This window comes from Equus quagga, chromosome 8, assembly GCF_021613505.1.
Source record: "Equus quagga isolate Etosha38 chromosome 8, UCLA_HA_Equagga_1.0, whole genome shotgun sequence".
Classification (NCBI taxonomy): Eukaryota; Metazoa; Chordata; class Mammalia; order Perissodactyla; family Equidae; genus Equus; species Equus quagga.
This window is the reverse complement of record NC_060274.1, coordinates 23385874-23409512: the sequence shown is the minus strand read 5'-3', so window position 1 is coordinate 23409512 and position 23639 is coordinate 23385874. Positions and strand designations below refer to the sequence as shown.

The 23639-nt window shown below is 36.7% G+C and overlaps 1 protein-coding gene across 1 annotated transcript in view; it reads left to right on the top strand.

Moving 5' to 3' along the window:
- The window catches only part of VTA1 (vesicle trafficking 1), a 73733-nt gene that overhangs the window by 6504 nt on the left and 43590 nt on the right, over window positions 1–23639 (top strand). Inside the window, exons 2-4 of the mRNA XM_046670269.1 lie at window positions 12838–12932; window positions 15741–15868; window positions 16511–16586. Coding sequence (XP_046526225.1) covers window positions 12838–12932; window positions 15741–15868; window positions 16511–16586 — 299 coding nt within the window. The remainder of the gene's footprint in view (window positions 1–12837; window positions 12933–15740; window positions 15869–16510; window positions 16587–23639) is intronic.

Here is a 23639-nt window from a genome sequence, read left to right as displayed (position 1 = left end):
GAATTTACTCATATTTGAAACATCCCTCTCTTCCTGGAAAGAATCCCATTAGCTTTTTTTTTTAACTAAACTTTTTATTTTGAGATAATTGTAGATCCACATGCAGTTGTAAGAAATAACAGAGGGACCCTGTGCGCCCTTTACCCAGTGTGCCCAATGGTAATATCTTGCAAAACTGTCGTATAGTATCACAACTAGAATATTGACATTGGTACGATCCAGCAGTCTTATTCTAAACTTCCCCAATTTTACGTGTATTCATTTGTGTGTGTGCATATTTAGTTCTAGACAGCTTTATTAGGTGTAGACCTGTGCTCATTCCATAGGGAAGATAGAGAACAGTTTCCTGAAACTCCCTCATGTTACCCTGTTATAACTACACCTACCTCCCCTTCCACTGGGCCTGCTGTCCCCTGGCAGCCACTCACCTGTTCTCCATTTCTAAAATTGTAGCATGTTAAAAGTGTTATATAAATGAAGTCATGGTTATGTAACCAATGGAGCTGACTCTTTTCACTCAGCACAGTTGCCTGGAGAGCATCTGAGTCATTGCATGTATCTGTGGTTTGTTTCTTTTTTAATGCTCAGTAGTATTCCATGGTGTGTGTATTCCACAGTTTAACAATTTAGCCGTTGAAGGACATTACGGTTATGCTGTGGTCTGACTGTTTGTGTCCCTCCCCCAAATTCATGTTGAAATCCTAGCTCCCAGAGGCAATGGTGTTAGTGGGTAAGGCCTTTGGGAAGTGTTTAGGCCATAAGGGTGGACCCTCCACGAGTGCAGCCTGGAGGAGAGCCCTCACCTGGCCATGTGGGCACTGACTTCCAGTCTCTAGAACTGTGAGCAATAAATTTCTGTTATTTATAAGCTCCCCAGTTTGCGGTATTTTGTTATAGCAGCCCAAATGGACTAAGACAGGTTGTTTTCAGCTTGTTACTACTATGAATAAAGCGGATATGAACATTCATGTATGATTTTTTTGTGTGAACATAAGTTTGCATTTCTCTGCGCTCGATGGCCAAGAGTACAATTGCTGGGACATATGGTAATTGCATTTTTGGTTTTACAAGAAGCTGGTAAACTGTTTTCCACACTGACTGTACTATTTTATATTCTTAGCAGCAGCATATGAGTGAGGAGTAACCAGTTGCTCTGCATCCTCCCCAGCATTTGGTGTGTCAGTTTTTTATTTTTGTCATTCTGATAGGTGTGGTGATATCTCATCATAGTTTCAATTTTTATTTTCCTGATGGCTACTGAAGTTAACCTCCTTTCTTATGCCTATTTACTATCTGTATATCTTCAGTGAAATGTCTTTTCATGTTTTTTCCCTCTGTTCTTTCTTTTTTTCCAGTGTATTTTGAGGCTTCTTCATATATTCTAGTTAATAGTCCTTGATCAGACGTGTGTTTTGCAAATGTTTTCTCCCAGTCTGTTGCTTGTCTTTTGTCATCAAAGCACGGTTTCACAGACCACAAGTGTTTGATTTTGGTGGTGCCCAGTTTGTCCTTTTTTCTCTTCTTCTTTTTTTTTTTTGGTAAGGAAAACTGTCACTGAGCTAACATCTGCGCCAGTCCTCCTCTGTTTTGTATTTGAGAAGTGACCACAGCATGGCCTGATGAGCAGTGTGGAGGTCCATGCCTGGGATCTGAACCTCTTAGCCCCGGGCCACTGAAGCAGAATGCACAAACTTAACCACTATGCCACCAGGCCAGCCCCAGGTTTTTCCTTTTTTTATCATGCTTTTGGTTTCCAGTCTATTTATTTTATTGTGTATTTTTCTTAATGTCCTAGTCTATTTTATCTTCTCTTGTGTTTTTCCCCCAATAATTTTACTAAGTGAATTTGGTTCAGCTTTTTCTTTTTTGTAAGTATCGTCATTGTCAGATTTTTAGTAACAATGTTATGCTGGTTTCCTAAATATTGTTGAAAAGATTGCTTCTTTTTTCTCAGGTCTGACTTGGGTGAAAAGGCAGCAGATTTCTCTGTTTCTTTAAGTTAAAAAAAGAAGTCATAGATAAAGCAGAACTTTTTGCCTTTTGGGGGAAGTTCCTCTCTATATATATATCAACTTTTTTTCCATTAAAAAATTTGACTTGAGCCAATGTTGATATGTTAAAGTTTTCCAGAATATCTTCTGTATGTCAGATTTTCAAATTTGTTAGCTAGAAATTAAAAACTTAATCTTTTCTTCCTTCCCTCATATCTCTCACAATCAACTAGTCATCACATTTTTAAAATGTAATCATCTCCTCAGTTTCTCTGGTATCATGCCCTCACTTTACACCTGAGCTGTTGACATTGCTTCCTAGTTTCTACTTTGGACGGGTAACGCCTGTTGCCACCAGAAAGATCTGCTTTAAATGCTCTAAAAAAAACCCAGAGTAAGAGAATGATAGAGTTGACTGTAGACATTTAAAAATTCTGTGTCGCACAAACAGTACAATTAATTTTAAAAAATAATCCATTAAGAAAAAGTATTTCCAATGGATGGGAGACAAGGGCCAGTATCCTTGATACTGGAGGCACTCATTCAAATCCATTCTAAAAAAACCCTAAGATCCCTGTAGCTAAAGGGACAAAGAATATGTATGTACAACTACTGAAGGAGGGAATACTAATTATTAACATTTCAGCTTAATAAGTAAAAATGTAAGTTAAAATGGCATATCACTTTTTGACTGTAAAATTATAACTCAGTGTAAATGAATATATGGTGTAATCTTCATTGTCGTGACTGTGAATTGGTACAAAGTTTTTGAAAGCATTTTGGCAAAATGTATGGAATTGTAGTTTTGAAAACCTTGTGCTTAGGAAATAATCACAAATATATTAAGAGCTTTATGCAGAATCCTCTGAATGATTATTTATACATTTGTGTCAAACTAACAACCTAAAGCTATATCGTTATGGAAATGGTTAGGTAAAATTATGGTGTATCCACTGGGTGGAAAGCAATGTAATCATTTAAAAGTTGTAAATCATCCTTTGTAACATAGGGAAAAGTTTACATGAAAATACAGGGTATAAAATTGTATATGTACTATAATCTGAACTTTTTTTTATGTATGTTTGGAGAAAAAAATGGTGGCTTTAGTTTCATGGATGGTGTTTCTTCTTATGATTGTCTTTTTTTATATTTTATATGCTGTAAGTGGATGTGTTTCATACTATAAAAAATTTGAAAACAAAACCTTTACTAAAAGTAAAAAATTTTTTAAAGTCACCTTTAGTAGCTCCACAGTCTATCAGAAACAAGTGTAAGTGCCTGTAGCGACCGCTCCTCATTTGAACTGAGAGTCATCATTTGTAGTTTTAATCAAAGTGAATTGCATTCTGTTTCTGGAAGCTTCCTTGCTTTCTCTTATCTCCTCCAAGCCTTCCAACATTTGTTCTCTCCGCCTGGACACCTCTTCCTTTCCCCACTACGCCCACTCCGTTTTTATCCTTAAGGTACTAGCTTGAATATGTTTTTTTCTGGGAGGCCTTCTCTTAAACGCCCTAGTTTTAAGGTGCTACTTCTCTATGTCCTCGTTGTGCCTTGTGTGGCTTTACCTTAATTGCTTTTCATTGCCCTCTTCTCTCTTCTAGACTGTAAATTTAAGAAGGCTTGCACCCTGCTGGGTGCTCTTTATTCATTTAGTGTGCCAGGTAGTGCTAGGCCACTAGAGAGATTTACACACTACAGAAAAGGTGCTCAAAAAGTGTTTGTTAAATTGACCTAGATTTTAAGGCAGTAGTGGTCCCTAGAAGGAACTATGTCCGTGTAGTTGTCACTGAATAAAGAGGCCAGACAACTAACGTTCGTGTGGCTCTTGTCTTTTTTAACAATGCTTTTCTTTAGGGTATCTGATTTGAATCTCTCGATCATCCTGGTCCTTCTGTTAGTAAGTGATGGAACCAGGACCTGAATGACAGATGCAAGATGAGAAAGGGTCATGTGGACAATTGTTGATAATAGGTAGTAATTAGAAAACCAGTTACAGAGTGAGTGAGAGTAAAGAGACTAGTTAAATTGGTGAAAAATGAAAGGGAGGCAAAAAGCCAGTGCAGTAATCTTGGAGATTCCTAGTAAGGATAGAGGACAGCCTTGATGGTATTACACATCTCTGAGCTCCATGTCTTTCTCTTTTTTTTGTTCTTTCGTAAAGTCAGAAAATATTTGAGTCGTATCTAAATGTGGACAGTATATGATAAATATTTTTATTCTGTCAGATTTGGTGTTGTAGATAAAGCTAAACCCAGAATGATTCCTTCCTTTTCAATTTGGTTAAGTAACTAAACATTTAAAGTTTCAAGTTTGGTTTTTTAAAGTTTCCTCTAGGGGGTGACATTGTACAATTAATAGACTTTCATTTGAAGTGTATGAATGTTCTTTGAGAGTTGTTTGTTTATATGATCATAGGAAAATTAAATAGAGTTGTTCAGAAAGTTGTAAGTACATATGGTTATTTCAATGCTGAGATTTTATAGGACATATAAGTGTAAAATTTTAATTTCGTTTAAAGGCTAAATAGTGTTGGATTTTTTTATTGATGGTAGTAAGCCATGTGGGTATTGGGATTAATAATCAGTTGCCTATTATTTTTTATTGTTGTTGTTAATCACACAGAAATTGGACTTTTTAAAGCCAGTCAGACAAGCTTAATAAGCCAATAAAGATAAGCAGTTTTTTCCCTTTTTTGCTGATTTCTGGATCCGTATGATTAATTGGAACCCATAGTCCTGTTGTCTTAAGTGCTCATCTTTTTTTATTATAGACTGACTCAGGGTACTTTACTGAAGCAATGACAGGTTAATAATAACACAGAAAGTTGGACTACTAATGTATCCATGAGCAGTCCATTCATTTACCTTATGTTTATTTTTGCAGACGTATGCAAACATGAATTTTATTTGTAATCAGTAGTCATTTTAATAGTTCCTTCTTTTTTGATTAAATCCTTTCATTTTTAGTCTCTCAACCTGTCCTTAAGGTTGAAGGGAGAGGGTTAGTGGAGTCAAGCAACTCTGCCTTAGCTGTCCCCATGCAAGTTTAAAGTGTCTTTGGTAAGGTTCTCTTTTTATGACAATTATGTTTGATTTTTCAGAGTGAAAGCTCACATACTCTTAAGCAGCACAGGGTTATATATAGGAGGTTTCAATGCTTGATACGTTCCTGCTTTCATTCAATTTGTCATTTATTTTTCTGAGGCTTCTCAAGGGTTTTTGGTTTTTAGATGTTTTTTAACTTCAGTTATTGTTTCTCTTTTGAGGCACTTTGGATTCTCTGGTACCTCCACTGAGGGCTTATTAGATTTCTCTGTGTTATTTTTTTAGTGATTTCTCTAGCATTTTCAATGAATTGCCACAGTCCACTATACCACCTCACATATAAGCTAAGAACTTCGCTTTCTTTTCCCCCTCTTGTCCTTGGCTGTGGATTCATACATTTTACTTATAGGTGTGCCATAAACACTAGAAAGCATTTTAATTTTCTTAATTGTCATTTTGTCATAAAAGAAATTTTAAAGTAGGAAATATCCTGGGTAAGCATCGAGGCCTGTGCAGTCTGGTGGTTGGAACATGAGTGCATCCCAGCCCCGTGTGTGCCTCGGGGCCAGTCAGCTCACAGTTCCTGCTCAAGAAATTCTTTGTGTGGCCTTGCGGAATTTTCCCCTACACATACACGTGGCCGTGTTCAGCTGAGCCTCAAGGTTACCCCTATATGTTTACTATGGACCGGCACAGTGTTTTAGTAGGAATTCAGGAGTAGCTAACTTTTTCTTAAAGCTGCTGTGTTACGACAGGAGCTTCAAAGATATTTGTTCAATGAAGAGAATGAGTGGAATAAGTACCCTTATTAATAGACATTTGTCCATACTTTCTTTTTAATCTTTGCTTTAGGAGTTCCTTCACAAAACATAATGCTAACCATATAGCAGGCATTTATAATATACTTAGGAATACCGCAGTATATTCAGTTCTGTTTGTTGGAATAAAATTTGCTTTTAAGCATCTATATGTGTCATAATGATTCCTATTTGCCACATTTATTTAACCTTTTAAAGCATCACTCTTCACAATTGCTTTTATATATCTTTTATGTGTTTATATCATGCATTTCGTATTTCTCATGTATAAGTAAAGATGTGTTAGAATTAACATTTAGATTTTATGGAACTTTGAATTAGGCATACCTTCAGGATGAGTAAATGTTTGTCTCCTAAATGCCTCACATTAAATTAAAGTTAGGTTGGAAAATAGTTTATCCTTTTGCAAATGTGCCTCATTACTCAACTTCAAATAATATTTATTCATAAAAATAAGCACATTTCCTTGATGAAATAAATCAAATATATTTTCTTATAGATGACTTTAGCTACACATTTATTCTGTTTTAGGAGGTAATTTTCCAAGTTAGACATTAATTTTTCGTCATACTGCTGATGCTACAATGAATTACTTGTGTTGAACAGAGTTCTATATCAAAGTGATCCTTTTTTCCATCCCTCATGGCAAAAAGATCTTTTAGTGTACTTATTAATTTTCATAAGTAGATTTAAGGTCTTTTCACTTTCATTAATTTTATTAAGAATTGTAAACCACATAAGATATTCAAAAATGCAAAAGCCAGGCCAATTTTTATCTTAAATCTTCCCAATTCTGAGATGATTCTTTCAGTTCATCAGTTAAAAGTGTTACCGTATAATAATGTCCGTGTAATTTTGAAAACTAAACATGCATGTAAAACAAGGGAAAAAATGCATGTAGGCAAAACCAGTGAGCTGTATTGCAAACTATACTATATTCAAGTATCAGCCATCTGTATGAAGATTACCTTTTAAAGGACAAGAAGCTGATATTCGTTTATGTTTGTCTTATAAGGGAGGATGATGGTCTGATGATAGTGAATTGGGAATAATTTGATTTTTGCTTCAAAGGAGATATAGGTAATGTCCATTTTTATTATAAACAACAGTAGAAATAGTTAAGAGTAACAAATCAGAAACTGAGAATTGCACATTTTACATAGGAATAATCACTTTCACGTGGTAACAAGAAAGTGCTGAATTAATTTTCTGCATATTTTCTTAATGGTTAAGTCCTGAGATGGCTGCCTGTGAAGCCAATGTGAATCTAGGAATCAGTCTCAGTTCTTTATTACCTGGGCTATTTCCTGTGCTGGATAGCCATTTATCCCCAAAGCTGGTCTACCAAGTAGCTAACCACACTCCACAGATGGTAGGATGCATATAGAGTTCCCTACTAGGATTGGAAAATAAGACCTCTTAGGGAAATGTCATTGTCAGTACTGTATTTCCTCACATTATCATGTTTTGTATTGGCCAATAGTGTATGTAGATAGTGAATAAATTAGTGTCTATTCAATTATCAGTCTGTGTATTTGGGTCAGGTTGTTTTAAAGAAATTGAAGTACATTTGAAATAATAATTTGGGAGGTTGAGAAGGCAATATTGATAATTTGGTATTTATAATGATGCTAATCTGCCAGTGGGCTCTGTTGCTTGTATGTAGGCATAGAGAAAGAGGATAGTTGGGTTTATGTATGAGTCAGCTTTTGCCAGAGGGATGTAATAAAAAGATTTAAGGGTAGAAGGAGATAGGGCAATGAAGTTCTAGAAAGATATATTGTAAAATCAAAGCTGGTTGCAGAGGGAAGTTAAAAGAGAAAAGACATTGTAGTGAAGAAGTAGGGAGACACCAGTGAACTGGAAGCCTGTAGTAATAGGCATAGTTTAAAGTTGGAAGAAAAGGAAATTGTGTTTAGAGTGGGTGCTTGATATACTGATTTTGGAGGTATAGCAGTTTGAGACGGTAATTTATTTATGGAATGACTGGCATGTAAGGGAGAGCACATAGAATTATTGGAGATCACAGTTGATAAGAATTGAGAACATGGGGGCCGGCCTGGTATCGCAGCGGTTAAGTTCACACGTTCGCTTCTCGGCTGCCCAGGGTTTGCCAGTTTGGATCCCGGGTGTGGATATGGCATCACTTGGCAAAAGCCATGCTGTGGTAGGCGTCCCACGTGTAAAGTAGTGGAAGATGGGCACGGATGTTAGCTCAGGGCCAGTCTTCCTCAGCAAAAGGGGGAGGACTGGAAGTAGTTAGCTCAGGGCTAATCTTCCTCAAAAAACAAAAACAAAGGATCTAAAAATACAATTTTAAAAAAAGAATTGAGAACATGATGCTGTGTTTGCGTTAGAATTAAATTTTCTTTCTTATCACAGAAAATCCAAAATAACAATGGCTAAGTAAAATGAGGATTTACTTCCTCATTTAAAAGAAAATCTGATGTTGGCAGTACCCAGTGCCATTGTGCCAATTCCATGAAGTCATCGGGGACCGAAGCTCTTTCCAATTTCAGATGTACAAACTAGCACATGATTACCATTTCCAAGATTGCCTTGTGGTCCAAGATGTTTACTAGAGTTTCAGTCATCGCATTTCTATTCTAGGCAGCAGGGAGGAGGAAAGGGAAAGGGTCAGTAAGGTCTTTCCCCTGCTGTCATTCCTCCTTTCAAGGCGACTGCCAGAAGTCTCTTCCAACAATTTCTGGTTATGTGATATTAGCCTTAGTTACATGGCCATATTTTGCTCTGAGGAATACTAGGAAATGTACTGTTTTGGCTAGGTACGTTACTGCTCCCTAATAATGTAGGGGTCTTATTAGTAAAGAAGATAGGAAGGAAGGATGTGGGTAGACAGCTAGCAGTCTCTGCCTCAAGGATGGATTGTCCATGTAAACAGCAAACTTTTCAAGAGGATGGAAGAAGAAGGAAGCACCCTGAGGTCCATGGGCAATTACAAGCATAACAAGATCAAGTGGAAGAGCGTAGCGTGAGCCCTAGACCAACGTGTTTAGAAGATATTGGGAGAATACTATAAGTGGCACTGGGATGCAAAGAGAAAACCAATCATGCTTGCCAACCTCGAGATAGGAGGAATGGAAGAGAATTAAATATCACACTTGAGAGGACGGCAAATAAAGTGATTTCTTTAAGTGACATGATGTTTCAGTCAAGACAGAGGGAGAAGGAATCTGAGGAGATGTAGGGGAGTTTGCTGGTTATGGAGCAGCCGTTCCCGGGACTGCAGTGGGAGGAACAGGGCTGTGGAAGAGGCACGGGCTAGCTTAGGGCAAGAAAACAGTTTATAGTTGAGAGGAGTGCAGATGCAGTGACCTTCTGATCACCTATCCATATGAGTTAAAAAATAAACACATTAAACACAAATCTCTAATTATTCTGTAAATTATTTATAAATTCCAGTTACGTAGTGATGTCATAATACTGTATGAATTATTAAAAAAACTATATTATAAAAGATATATAAAAACAGAAGCTTGTAAAGGATTAGATAAAAATATCAATATAAATGCTGCTCTTTTCTTCCCCACACTCCACCCGATTGGTTTGCCGATCCCTGGCATCAGATGGGTCTCAAACGCCACAGCCGCAGTATGGCTTAGGGTGGGAACTCTTACAGGGAAAATGTGAGCAACCTGGCATGGAATTGATCCCTACTCTCACCTAAAAGCCTTCCTCTTAAAAGTGGGAATAAGAACACTTAAACTTTCTCAGAAAATTTTGGTAGTACAGTAAGACATACTAAGATTAAATTTGGAGGGAAAAAACGCATATTATCAGGTCATGTGAGGAGATGACATTTGATTTGTGGTCTCAGTGAAATCAAATAGCCAGGAAATATAAAAAGTAAAAATATATTAAAGAAGGAACCACAAATCATTAGAGAAAGGAAGAATTATTTATTAATTGTATTTGAGATAGGTGCCAATATTTGGGGAAGGAGGGGAAACGTAAGTTAGATTAAGGAGTTAAATTTGAAAAATTGAACCATAGGAAAAACTAGCAAAACCATGTAACTGAATATCAAGTCCCTTGGAGATAAAAAGAACTTTTCAAGCTTAGAACTGTTAGGGGGAAAAATCACAAATAATAGCTTTAAGTACATAAATATTTTAAGCGTCTCTTAAAACAACATTCAAAAATTGAAAGATAATATTTGCAGCTAATATGAAGAGTTCATGGGATGCCCTTTAAAAAAAGAAATGCAACAAAAATGCCGAAAGGAAGGACCTGAAGAACTCACAAAGAGGCAGTATTGGGGAGTTTAATCACTGTTTCAAGAACAAAAGAGGTGACTAAAACAGGCACAGAGCTCCAACAACTCAAAAGATACAACTGGTTTAAAAGGGGGAGGGTGTTCAACCATGCTTTAAAAGGTGTTGGTAGGGTGAGGGTTGGGGGATGACTAAAACCTAATAGACAGGTGGGTGAAGAGCCTGGACTTGTTGCTGAAGAAATATGGCTGTTAAAAAGCAAGAGAGAGAGGGGCTGGCCTGGGGGCATAGTGATTAAGTTTGCGCACTCCACTTCAGCAGCCCAGGGTTCACGGGTTTGGATCCCAGGCGTGGACCCACACATTGCTTGTCAAGCCATGCTGTGGAAGTGTCCCACATACAAAACAGAGGAATATTGGCCCAGATGTTAGCTCAGGGCCACTCTTCCTCACACAAAAAAAAGAAAGAGACAAAGATAGGAAATTTGGTCACGTTTGTGTTCAAAGCAGTGGATATTTAAAATAAGTGCCTTTTTTGCTTCTCCAATTAGAATCTGGTTTTGGCTCAGAGTGATATCCAACGCTGCCTCATGAGCAGTGAAAATGACAGCACTGTGTTTTTATGCTGTGTGGCAGTGTAACTCTGTACAACACTTTCGGAATTCCATTTCTTTTTCTCTCATTAATACCTAGATGGATCAAGCCCTTAAATTTGATATATGGAAATAGATACATTAATGAATTAAATTTCAAGCTCTGTAACATGAGATAGCCCTAAAAGCCTAAGCATTAAAAAGTAGTGCCTTCAGATAAGCTATTAAAGTTCAAAACACACAGATCAAATAAATGTGTATTATGTGTATATTAATACATTTTAAAGAAGATATGATCAAGTAGACATAATTGAAATGGAAATCCTGAGAGTAACTAACAGATACCAAGCCATGTTACAATGCTTTAGTAAATGAAGCAGTGATAGACTGACAAAGCAAGATTGACGATATACAGAATTGGGCCCTTTTGTCCCATGGAAACTTAATATATGATAATATATGATAAAAGTGGCATTTAAGTCAGTGGAACAGAATGAGCTATTCTGTCATTCGTGTATTTATCTATTCAGAAAATGTTTATTGAAGGCCAAGCACTATCCTAGATGCCAGAGAAACATAAGCAAACCAAATAGACTGAAATTGCCATCGTTGTGGAGGTTAATTTCTAGTTTGAGTAGAGACAGAGGATAAATAAATAGAAGATGATTACATGCTGAGGAGAAAAGTGAAGCACGGAAGAGGGATAGTGTTCACAAGATTCCACTTGGGGGAAAATGTTGTATCCCTCCTTCATGCTATATAAAGGACTGCTGCAAGGCAAGTTGTTCAAAAGCAAACAACCCAAGAGAAAACTGGGCAGAACATTTTTTTTTTTTCTTTTCTTTTGGTAGCTATCCCAAATTCGTAAAGGAAGATATACAGCTAGCCAGTAAATGCGTAATTACTTTTCAGTAGTGAAAATGCAGAATCAAACAGTGAAATACCAATTACAGTCTTGATTGATAGGAAGTTGAAAATTGTTGTTGTTGTGTTTTTTTGCAGGGGAAAATTTGCCCTAAGCTAACTTCTGTTGGCAGTCTTCCTTCTTTTTTCTCCCTTCCCCCCCCGCCCAACCCCAGTACATAGTTGTGTATAGTTGAAAATTATTCTGGCTCTTCTGTGTGAGTTGCTGCCAAAGCATGGCTACTGACAGAGAAGTAGTATGGTTCCATGCCCAGGAACCAAACCCAGGCCGCCAAAGTGGAACACACTGAACTTTAACTGCTAGGCCATCAGGGCTGGCTCCGAAGTTTTAATCATAGCAATTTTTTGTGAGTTTGGGGGAAATCGGTGCTTGTATATGTTACAGCTATAACTGCATATTGGTAATCTATTTTGGAGAACAGTTTAAGAGTAGCTTCAAAATGAAAAAGGTACACACACACCATGACCCAGGAATTCCATTTCTTGTGTCTACTCAGGGAACTCTTTGCCTGTGTGTACAAGAAGGTCTGGTAGCACAGCGTGACTTGTAACAATGAAAATCTGAGCACTACCCAAATGGGCCATAGTTAGAGTGATATGTCCACACTGTGGAGCACTGTAGTGCTAACACAGATGCCCAGAACATATGGTTGAATGTAAGAGGTAAATTACAGGCAGTACATGTGCACATCAAGGGTAACAACAGCCACCACCGACCTGTTCACAGCGATTCGGATTGTGGTATCAGAGAAGTCTGTAGCTTTTGCCTTATCTCTAATGTTTTCATTAATTTTTTTAAAGAGAGGGTATATTTATTTTTATTTGTATACATAAAAATGACTAAAACAATTCAGCCTATTAGTCTCAGCTACAGTCACATCTCCCACTATCCCAGCCCACATTGTATATTTTATCTGACACTTGACAAGTGTTCTTGTAGCTGCAGTGTTTTTCTGAGTGCTCTGACTTACCAGTTAAATTGCAGGTCCCTTTGACAACTTAGGACCTAGTCCTTTTTTTTTTAAACAGTGCCAAAAGAGAAGGCCTTACTTGGTGAAAAGTCATCGTCATCCTCATGAATCTCTTACGTTCTTTGGATAATATTTTTGTGCTCTTTATATTTGTAAATAAGATCCATAGTAAATCAGAGTTTTATTTCTAAATTCACATTCAGTCATGGAGGAAGATGAAAATGAAATTGTTCAAATCATCTTATTTTTCTTTTCTTTGTAGGTCGTTTATATGCGATGCAAACTGGAATGAAGATTGATAGTAAAACTCCTGAATGTCGTAAATTTTTATCAAAGCTAATGGATCAGTTAGAAGCTGTAAGTTAAACACTGATAATTTATTTTCTAAATAATGTTTAAAATGCCGTTTTCTCTCATTTGTGTGTGTGTGTCTTATTTTAGTTCTCCCCCTGGCAGTGTCATTATAGGTAAGGAAAAATTAAACCCAGTGTTTTACATTTACATCATACTGATAAGGGAATTGTAAACACAAATGAAAGTAGGTTTCAGTATCCTTGCATATACCGTTATATCTTGTTCCCTCTTATTGTAGATGGCCTTTAAGTCATCCTTTCATAAGTGATGAACGCTTTCTAACCTTCCCTCATGCAGTCACATGGATGATTGATTTGGGAATTCTTAAATAGCTCTTGTAATAATGAAATGGACTATTTATTTAGTGAAAGGGACAATGAAGGAAATTATATCAGTTGCCTGTTGTCTCCTCATCCCACTCCTGGTCCCAAGACAAGATACTCTTATGGTCCAAGCATTCTCCCCTGCTAGCAGAAAGGTGGCAGATGACTAATGACTCACCTTCTTGAACCCTGATGTAATTTCACAGGTTATGTAGAGGCGCCAATCCAGGAAAAACTGAATGGGTTGGATTGGATGTCAGTACATCAGGAAGGCAGAAATCTCACTTAGTGATCAGGGCTCCACCCTGTGTCTCCCGTGCCCAGCCCTCACTGTTCCTCTTTTAACAATGTCAACGTCTACTCATTAATTCATCTCCAAGGCTGTTATATTAATAGCTGCAGCTTACTTTTTATTTCCTTACTTAGTTATGTGACTTGCTCAAGAGAATTAGAAACCTAAATGTTTATTCGATCATTTGCATTCTTTTGTTTAGAGAGACAAAATTTAGCTTTATTAAAAATCAAAGCATTTATACTAGTCATCCCAGAGCTTTTATAAATGTTAGAAGTTATTCACTTCAAAGCAGTGGCCATGTATTAAGCAGCTGTGGGCAATAGTGTTCTCTCTAACTTGGTATGGCTGTCTGGCCTTCTGACCCAGAGCCTCTGTCATCTGCTCCTGTTAACCACCCAAGGTGGGCCTGGTGGCGCCACTGATGGGAACTCAGCTGCCCTTGGAGCCTGTTTGGCCTTCCACTTCTAACACTGCTTCTATGGATGCAGGAAGAATTTGAGTCCTCATTTCTCGGAGGGTGGAGTGAGGAGGTGAGGGGAAGAATGTGTTTCACACATAGCAGTCCGTTCATAAACTCCCATCTGTAACAGACATTTGATATAGAATAGATCTCTTTATTAATTTCATAGTATAACAATAATAGCTAAAATAATAATAGCTTATAGATAGACAAAACTCAAACATTTCTTTATCATGAGCAAAGTATAAAATCGCATTTATTTTATAAAGGGGCTCATCAGGAGTTTATCGTCATCTAAATTAAATAACGAGTAAGTTTATTACGTAGTGAGAGCGCATCTGCCTGTGCTGTAGTGTTTACATTACAGTTGGAAAACTTCGAGTATATGGGTTTTTTTTTGTCGTCAGAGGTTTTATGTTGGAGAAGAGATGAAGTGACCTACTCCCACTAAATTTTTCTAGAATTAAATTCGCCTCCAGAATTAAATTATTTCACAATTTGGATACAGTAAACTAATGTCATATGTGGGGCTTCTTTCTGATTTTGTTCAGGATAAGCAGAGCCAAAATGTCCTTAACTTCCAACAGTAAATCTCTTCTGGACCTTAAATTACTCTGTTGTAATTATGAGAATATTTACTTTGTTAATTTTATGAAAACTCCTAAGGCCTTTTTTAAATTTAAGTTTTTACTTTATAATGTCTTTTCAAAAAGCAATTTTTAGGGGCCGGCCTGGTGGCACAGCAGTTAAGTTTGCACATTCCGCTTCGGCAGCCAGAGGTTCGCTGGTTCAGATCCCAGGTGCAGACATGGCACCGCTTGGCAAGCCGTGCTGTGGTAGGCGTCCCACATATGAAGTAGAGGAAGATGGGCACAGATGTTGGCTCAGGGCCGGTCTTCCTCAGCAAAAACAGGAGGATTGGCAGCAGATGTTAGCTCAGGGCTAATCTTCCCCCCCCCAAAAAAAGCAATTTTTAAACAGTAGTGTGGTGCTCAGATCTAATATTCCAGGAGGTCATTTTATTCAATATGACAGTCTGAGTAAAATGTAGGAACTTTGTTGCTTTTAAAATACTTTGAATTATTGTGCGTGTAGGAAAGAAATATACTGACTTGAAGTTTATATAGTTGTAAATTGTGTTGATTTAGGTATATATTTATCTAAATTTTTAAGACTTCCATAATCCTATTCTAAGTTTGTCATATACCTTACTTAGAATTAGATCTCTTTTTACACAGTGTCCTCTGAGAGATACTATTTTAGGATATAATGATCTTTCTAAGGCTTTTTTTTTATGTTTGATAGAAGAAATTGAAATGGGAATAAATTAAAATTTTAAATAATATATGATTAGGAAAGAATTTCCTAATTCTGTATTTAGGATACCTGATATAGTACATTGGATGATACATTATTTTGAAATATTTGCCTGATGTTTTACATAGATAGTTGGATGTGTTATCTTTTTCTTCTTGGCTATTTTGTTTTTTAAAGCTAAATTATACTTTCAGGTTATCATGAGTGTGTTTCTTGAAAATTCTGTACACTTTGGATTTTGTTTTAAACACTTTGGGCTGAGGCAGAGCAATTTTCTTTTTGCAAGATTTCATTGATGTCTTTTACTGAAATGAAAGTAAAATAATTTACTTAAAGTGATTATTAGGATTGTTTGTACTTACGCATACACTTTTGTAAGTCCAAAATCATAAGCTTTGTATCTGATTTTATTTTAGCTTAAGAAACAGCTGGGTGATAATGAAGCTATTACTCAAGAAATAGTTGGTTCTGCCCATTTGGAGAATTACGCTTTGAAAATGTTTTTGTATGCAGATAATGAAGATCGTGCTGGGCGATTTCACAAGTAAGTAAAGAAAGAGGAAAATAAAAATTACACATTTAGTTACTGTGTAACCAGAATTATCCAGTTTTCTGTTGAACACTTTCAGACTTCCTGATTAATGATTAAGATTTTTCTTTTAATTACTTATAAATCTCAGAATGATTTTGGATTCTGAGAGCAATTCTGTCCTTTTAGAGAAAGGGCTGAAGGAAGAAGAGGACGCAGGACAGATTCAGCTTCTCAGTAAATATGCCCTCACTAGCCATTCTTTAACGTTTAGTCAGGTCGAAGAGTTGATTTCAGCCAAAAACAGCCTGGTTAAATGATAATTGATTTTAGAAATTCCCACCCCTACCAATTCAAATGATTTGTCATTATTATAATAATACTTAAATGCAAAGAGATGCACATGGCTTGATATGCGTTCAGATAATGCTGTAGTTACACTTTCTAAAATCACTATAAAACCTTACTGTAGCATATTTACTTGCAATATGAGTGTTGTTACTTTCTCCTGATAAGAGATTACAAAAGGCGCTCCATTGTGTTCTTGAAATCTGATTTTATTTTAAAACACTGGAATTTTTTCCTTAAAGCTACATGACTAATTCTCCATCTTAATGTTTTTCATTTGAACTAGACCAGCTCTTTTTTCTCTTCCAGAAACATGATCAAGTCCTTCTATACGGCAAGTCTTTTAATAGATGTCATAACAGTGTTTGGAGAACTCACTGAGGAAGTGAGTGTACATTCTTTATTGTCTTATTAGCTGAACATCCACATTGTTTCTCTTTACCAGTTTTGTTATTTCATTGTTTATTTTAAGCAGCGTGTTCATCAGGAATGTGGTGTAAGCAAAGAATAAAGTTTTAAATTTTCTACTAGCCACGTTTTAAAAAGTAAAAACAAAAGATGAAATTATTTTTAAAATGTATATTTTTTTTGTAATAAGTTCTTTAAATCCAGTGTGTATTTTCCACTTTAGCAAATACATGGCTACTGTATTGGGCAGCACGGGTTTAAAGTTTGATTTTGTTAAGTGTAAATATTCCTAATCCTGTATGCTGTTAAATTTCTATACTGTTATTTGGTCAGCGTACTAGAAGTAGAGACTTTTTAGGACTGTTTCTTTTTCCTATTTCATTTCTGGTCAGAAGTATTATTATTTCTGATTTGTTTCTGTTGTAGAATACATATAGAACTTGATGTTTTACTGGATGCTTCATATCCATCTTATGTCTGTTTCCTGTAACCCCTGGGATAAGTGGAGCACATGCTCATCTCACACGTGAGCACAGGGAGGCTGTGACAGACTTGCTGTCAGTTCAGTGCTGTTCTTTCTTGCTGGTGGGCTTCACCGTCGGCATGGAAAATTTATTTTCTGATGGGAGAGTGATTAATCTAGGAAGAGAAAGAAAGAAAGAGAGCCATAAATGAGACTGATAGGTGCATGCTATCTTAGTGATTTGAAATCTACGAAGAACATTACTTTGTGTAGTATGATTTTTTCAAAATGATGAGCAGCTGGTAGTAAAATTCCAAACAAACCAAAGTACAGTCTATCTAGAAGATCGCATTTTCATAAAATAATATATCAAAACTGTGCAAAAAGTTCTTCATATGTAAAATCAAGTTAAGCCTCATGGTTATAAGCTGAGATTTTGTGTCGGCAGAAATGTACAGAACATTTCAAAATTGTGCCAAATGAGAGGCAATTTTTATAGTGTGTGACTGTCCCTTTTATTTCACAGCATCAAGCCTCCCTGGCCCTGGCCTCCACAGCTTTCCCCAGTCATTCAGATAACAGAAACCACCCCCAGATATTTCCAGAACACCCTCTAGGGTATGGGACAATGCCCCTTGAGAGCCACTGCTGTCAAGTTTTCTTGAGTTGGAGAAGCATAAGAAAAACAGGCCTGGAGTGTGAAAACCTGAAATGCTGCTCAGGGGTATCACTTTTGTGTTTACTGAGGGCCATGTGGATCCATTCTGTGGGGCTCCTTTTCTGCTGCCATCACCTTTTATCACTTATCTGGATTTCTTTTCCTCTGTTTTACTAGTATGGGGCACGATTCTAGATACTTGAGGGTACAGAGGTGATTTAAACATGGCATTACAGAAAGCTTTGCATAGTTTAGGAAGGTCTTAGAGAGTACCAGGTGGGTGGAGGAGAATAATGAGACTTGGAATTAGAAATGTAAGTCATAAACCAGATCAGACAGATCCTGGAGGCCTGAAATTTCACACTTAGTGTGTTTTTGGATAAAGGACCATGCCTTAGGTGCTTTGTATGATAGGAATCTGTAGAACGAACTGGGGTGAGGAAGAATTACAAGTCATTTGGCAGAAGGAGTAGTTAATGACTGAGGAGCTTCATACAAGGTGCGTTGTTTGTGATTTGAGGAAAATATTATGTTCAGACTTTGATTTTAAAATTTGAGCATCCTTTGAAGTTATAACTGCCGACAGTGGGGACCCCAGATAATAGGTAAAGTAATAGATACAGGAAAAAGAACAACGTGTCCAGAAGTCTTAGTCTTAGTGAGTAATGGTGGGTAATATAGGGGGTTTTTTGGTTGTTGTTGTTTTACTTAAGAGACACAAATACCTCCATACATAATTAGCATACGATTCATCAGCATTTCAGAAGAAAATTCTAGGTTTATATCCTTACAAAGAACAGCTTCCTTAGTTATTTGAACGTAGAAGCTGGGGCAGGGACTCTAAATGGGGCAAATGAGAGGACTTCAAAAGCATTTGGGGAAAGATTTGTTTAGAGACTGAGGATACTAAAGAATATATGTAGCTTAAGAGTAAAAGGGGCATTTTCCCAGAATGTTGGCACTCTTTTCTTTTCCTGTCTCACCACCCAGCCTGCTACCTCTGCTCTTCTGCCCTGCACTGGGGCTAGACTGAAGTAGGAAATAGTGTCTGTGTTGGTGGTTGAAGACCCACCTGGCTGAAGGGGTCTGAAATGGTACAGAGAAAAGAAATTAGGCATTCTAAGGACAGCGTGGAAAGGAAGTCCCTGTAGTTATTTGATTTGGCTGAGGTTTGTTCTTTGGGCCTTTATGTAAATCCTGAATATTAAAATTAGAAAATGTGTGTATACACAATATGTAATTATTTGTAGGTGCTTTTCAATACCTTACATATGTCAGTTACCAAAAAGTTTGTATATCCAGCAAAAGTGTGTATATCAAAATTTACAAATTGTTCAACACACAATACTGACGTTTCTGATATTCATTATTATACAACAATCTTATCCTTATAAGACTGGTGAACTGAATTTTGACCATAAGGTAAGATTGACTGAATATGTGAAGTCAGCCAAGAAGGAAAGTAAAAGACTGGTATGCCTGTCCATATGCCGTTAGCATAATCCCCAGGGCAACCAGTTTGATCAGTCTAGTTTCACATTCTCTTTTCACGCTGTTCTTTATTCCATCATTTCCCATTTCTAGAAATGGCATCTTCATCCTTATTACTGAGAGCTAGGTTTTTCACAACAATGCTTTAAAATATCAAATAATTTTAAATAATGCTTCACTGAGTGGAATAAGGAGGAATCCACTCTGGCTGTGACTTTACCACTCTTGCCAGTACAAATAAGCAAGGTTGCAATCGACATCAACCCTCTCTCATAGGTTCTCATTATTGTCTCAAAAATCTCAGGCTTGTATTTATTGACTTGGGATAAAGCACTGTATGCCTAAGACGAGACATAGCTATTGTAACGTTATTTATTTCATAATGAGTATTAAAAAGATGAAATGTTGTAAAAGCTGTGGATGTAAACTGGTTACTCAAAGCATTTCGCAATTTTAACTTATTCCTTCCTCTCCACCGCTACCTTAGTTTACCCGGTGCTTTTAAAACACCAGCAGAGACAAAGACAGGAAACAGAAAGGTGGGAAAAGAATGAGTTTAAGGATTTCAGGTTGGCAGTTTTTTAAAAGTATATATATACTCCTGTGGATATATTTCAGGACCTATGGTAATTTATTTGTTCATTTATAAAAGAAATGCAGTCATGTTATTAACTGCATAATATTCCATAGCTTTTTATCAAAGCTGAAACTTCAGAAATTGTTGTTTTCCTTGCTTCTCGAAGAATGCTGTTTGAAAAACACTGAAATCAGCAGTAATGACAGAAAATAGGGAGGAGGAAGGCATTAGAATTGTCTTATAATTTTTTGTGTGTATTTTTAAATTACCTTTTAATTTTATCATCTTTATAATCAAGATAGTGGTTTTTAAATGTTATATATATATATATATATATATTTTAGTGGTTTTTTTTGGTGAGGAAGATTGTCCCTGAGCTAACATCTGTGCCAGTCTTCCTCTGTTTTGTGTGTGAGACACCACCACAGCATGGCTTGATGGGTGGTGTGTAGGTCCATACATGGGATCCAAACCTGAAAACCTCAGACTGCTCAAGTGGAGCTCGTGAACTTAACCACCACACCACCAGGCTGGCCCTAAATTATATTTTTTAAAGTTTAGAAAATGTTATGGTTTTTCCATATCATTCTGAAAATTTATTCTAAAAGAAAAGAGACAGTAGTTGTCAGAGCCTAGCCCCACTCTACTCCAAACCTACAAGTCATTTTACTTAACTTGGTTTTTCTTCTGTAAAATGGGAAACATGGATGAGTGGATCTCTGAGGTCCTTTACAGCTCTGCCAGTCTATGATTTTATGCTCTAAGCATGTGAGAAATGAAAGAAAAGGAGAATAAAAAACAATCTTGAAAAAAGCAGACAGAAAAGAAAAAAGAGAAGCAAAAATGGTTTTAGATTAGAAGCTGCAAAAGGAGGGGGCGTAAACAAATTATGTAAGTTATACAAATGCTAGAAGTAGAACCACTGAAAATTATGATGGCAGAGAACAGATTTCTGGTAGGAAGAAGGGAGAAGAAATACAGCATAGCCATATGGGGGTAGTCAGTGTAGGAATGCAGGCCGAACACCTGAGGCCGCCTGTATGACCTTTGTGCATAGAGATTTTGAGTCTTCCTAACATTCCAGCCTTCTTTAAAAAGGCAACTGGTTCACAAGCTACATTACTGCAATTTCCCTGATTAAGTAGTTTTCCGTTTTTTGGGCTCTTTTCCCCTGCAACCTATTGTCTGTCATTGTTTCATTAAAGAACCTACAGGGACTTTTCATTTCAGGTCATTGCAAGCCCAGGCTCCTCCTCAGGCTCCTTCCTACCAATCCTGCTTCATGCATGGCAGACCAGTCTGCTTACCGCCTCTCAGCTTCCACCCTTGGGGGCTTCCTGTGTCTAGGCCGCTTTTCTTAAGTCTTACGTTCTCTTTGAGTCTTAGCTACGTTATTCCAGCCCTTATATGAATTTCTCCATTCTCTCAACTCTGCCACCCTTACACTCTCAACTGTATGGATATTACGCTAGAAATGTATTGGCTTAAGTTTTATATATTATATTTCGGAGTAGATTAAACTGCAGGTTCTTGAAGAAGGGACTTTGTCTTATTCTCCTCTTATGTCTTCTTTGGCATTGTCTAAATTTGCACACTGAGTAAAATCTCTGCGTAAAAACAGTGGCTAATTAGTTGATATTTCAAAAGTGGCTATAGTTTAGCTTTTCATTTTTCTAACTGCAGATGGAGATAATGTTCAGACTTGTTTACACGGAACTTCCTTCATACCTCTTCTAAAATCTAATAGATCTCATTTTCTCATAGCATTTTTCTTGGTCTATTTTCTGATTTTTTTCCCTTTTAATTTCACATCATTATTCATAGTTGCACAAAAATAAATAAAACCAGTATTTTCTTTAGTCTTAACTGTTCTTTTTTTTTAATATTTTATCTGCCAATATTCTGTTTTTTAACTCTCCTGTCTCTCTTTTAGTTATACATTAAATCATTAAATAGATTAAATACTCTTTTAAATGTGCCTTATATAATTCCATTTCAGTGTCTAATTCATTGTTAAGTAAACTTCCAGCATTCCTATAGCTGTCTTGAAATCAGTGTATCAGTTTTAGGTATAGAGTCACCAGAGTATATATTAAAGTTTTTAATTTTGTGTTTTAAAGCAAAGGATGTTCAAAACATGAATATTTTATTATCCTACTGTAGCTTCTTGTGTAATCTATTTATGGCCAGTATTGGTGATAGGCTGCCTTTTACTGTGTTTTAGATTTATTTCACTTCTAGCAATGTATCAATCTGCTTTTTTTCCTTCATAGTCTTTGATTTAAGTTTAATACTGCTGACTTAAGAAGAATGTGGGAATGGCAGGTAAAGGATAATAAAACTGTTCTTATCTACTGAGTTCCTGCTAATTTGGGGGAATCAGTTGAATAGAGATGCTTTCCTGCCCTCACAGAGCCTGTGTCTAACTGGGGAAGAAAAGCAGAATAACTCACTGTGAGGATATGTGGTGTAGTAATGATGAAATACGTGGAAGGGGTCCACTCCTATCATTTGCCTGGCTCTTTGCTTAGACGCTTTAGGTATATCTTGTTCATCTGTCACAACTTTGAATCACAATGAGAAAACTGAGAATCAGACAGATATGAGTACTTTGTTCCTAGATGCTATGGCCCAGAACAGTATTCTCAAACTCTCTGTGATAAAGATCCAGCTTTTATTTTTCTTCTTTATTTCCATTCCGTTGCAGACTGATTGTTTTGTAAAATACAAGCAATAAGTGAAGAACTAGAAAAATGAAATTTAAAAAGACACATAAAATGCAAACTTAATTTGTGTTTCCCAAATACTCTCTTTTTCTGTACTATCTTGCCACAAATTGGTAAAGAGTTTGCAGACCAGCTCTCGTTCTGGGACCACATTTTGATTGGCACTGACCTAGATCCCTCCAGGGATGCCCCCAGGGAGTCCTGTTTCTATCCCAGTCTGGGACTCTCTGTGCTTGAAAAACAGGGCTGTAACGTTACTGGAATGATCATGTACTTAAATAGCTGGCTGCGAAGGATGTAGTCTTTTAAGGCATCCATTTGCACTGGAAGGTTCTGAATTAAGCAACATGTCATCGCTAGCCTAAAAAACCATAGTAGAGTGGGAGAAATTTATCTAATTACAAAAGCATGTGTTCTGTGCATAGACCGTACCTTAGGTTTTCATGCTGTCATTGTACACTGAAGGTCGTCTTCTTAGTAATTATAAAAATAAATAGAAAAACATGAGGGTACTATTGTCTCTCTTACTAGAGTAGGAATTCTATGTATCTTGTACACACTTTTATATAATAGTTGCCAAGAACCGTGTCTTACACCTAATATTCAACTAATTGTGAATGAATGGAGCATCTTTCCACATTTTCACATGCAGTGTTAGTGTAATGTGGTTAAGAATACTACAGGCATTGGTCTCAAAATTCCATATGCCTCTTCATAACTGTGTGACTTTGGGTAAGTTATTTGACTTATGTAAGCCTGTTCCCCACATCGGTAACATGAAAAAAATTGTAATACCTACTTCATCAAGTTATCCTGGATTTCAAATGAAAAATGCTTGTAAAGCCTTTAGCAAATTGCCTAGCATATAGTAAATGCTTAGAAAACATTACTTCTTGTTTTTATTAGTTGATGGGTGATGTTCTAGTGTACTATATTTAGAGAGGACATAAGCAAATATATGAAAATTTTAATGAAAACTATCCTAAACTGCTCAATCTTATATATTAAGATGACTTTATTCAGAAATAGATAGGCATTGTGTATTATTACTGCTATATTTGGAGGTCCAACATGTGCAGCTGGAGTCCCAGAAAAGAGAGTAGAAAGAAAATGTA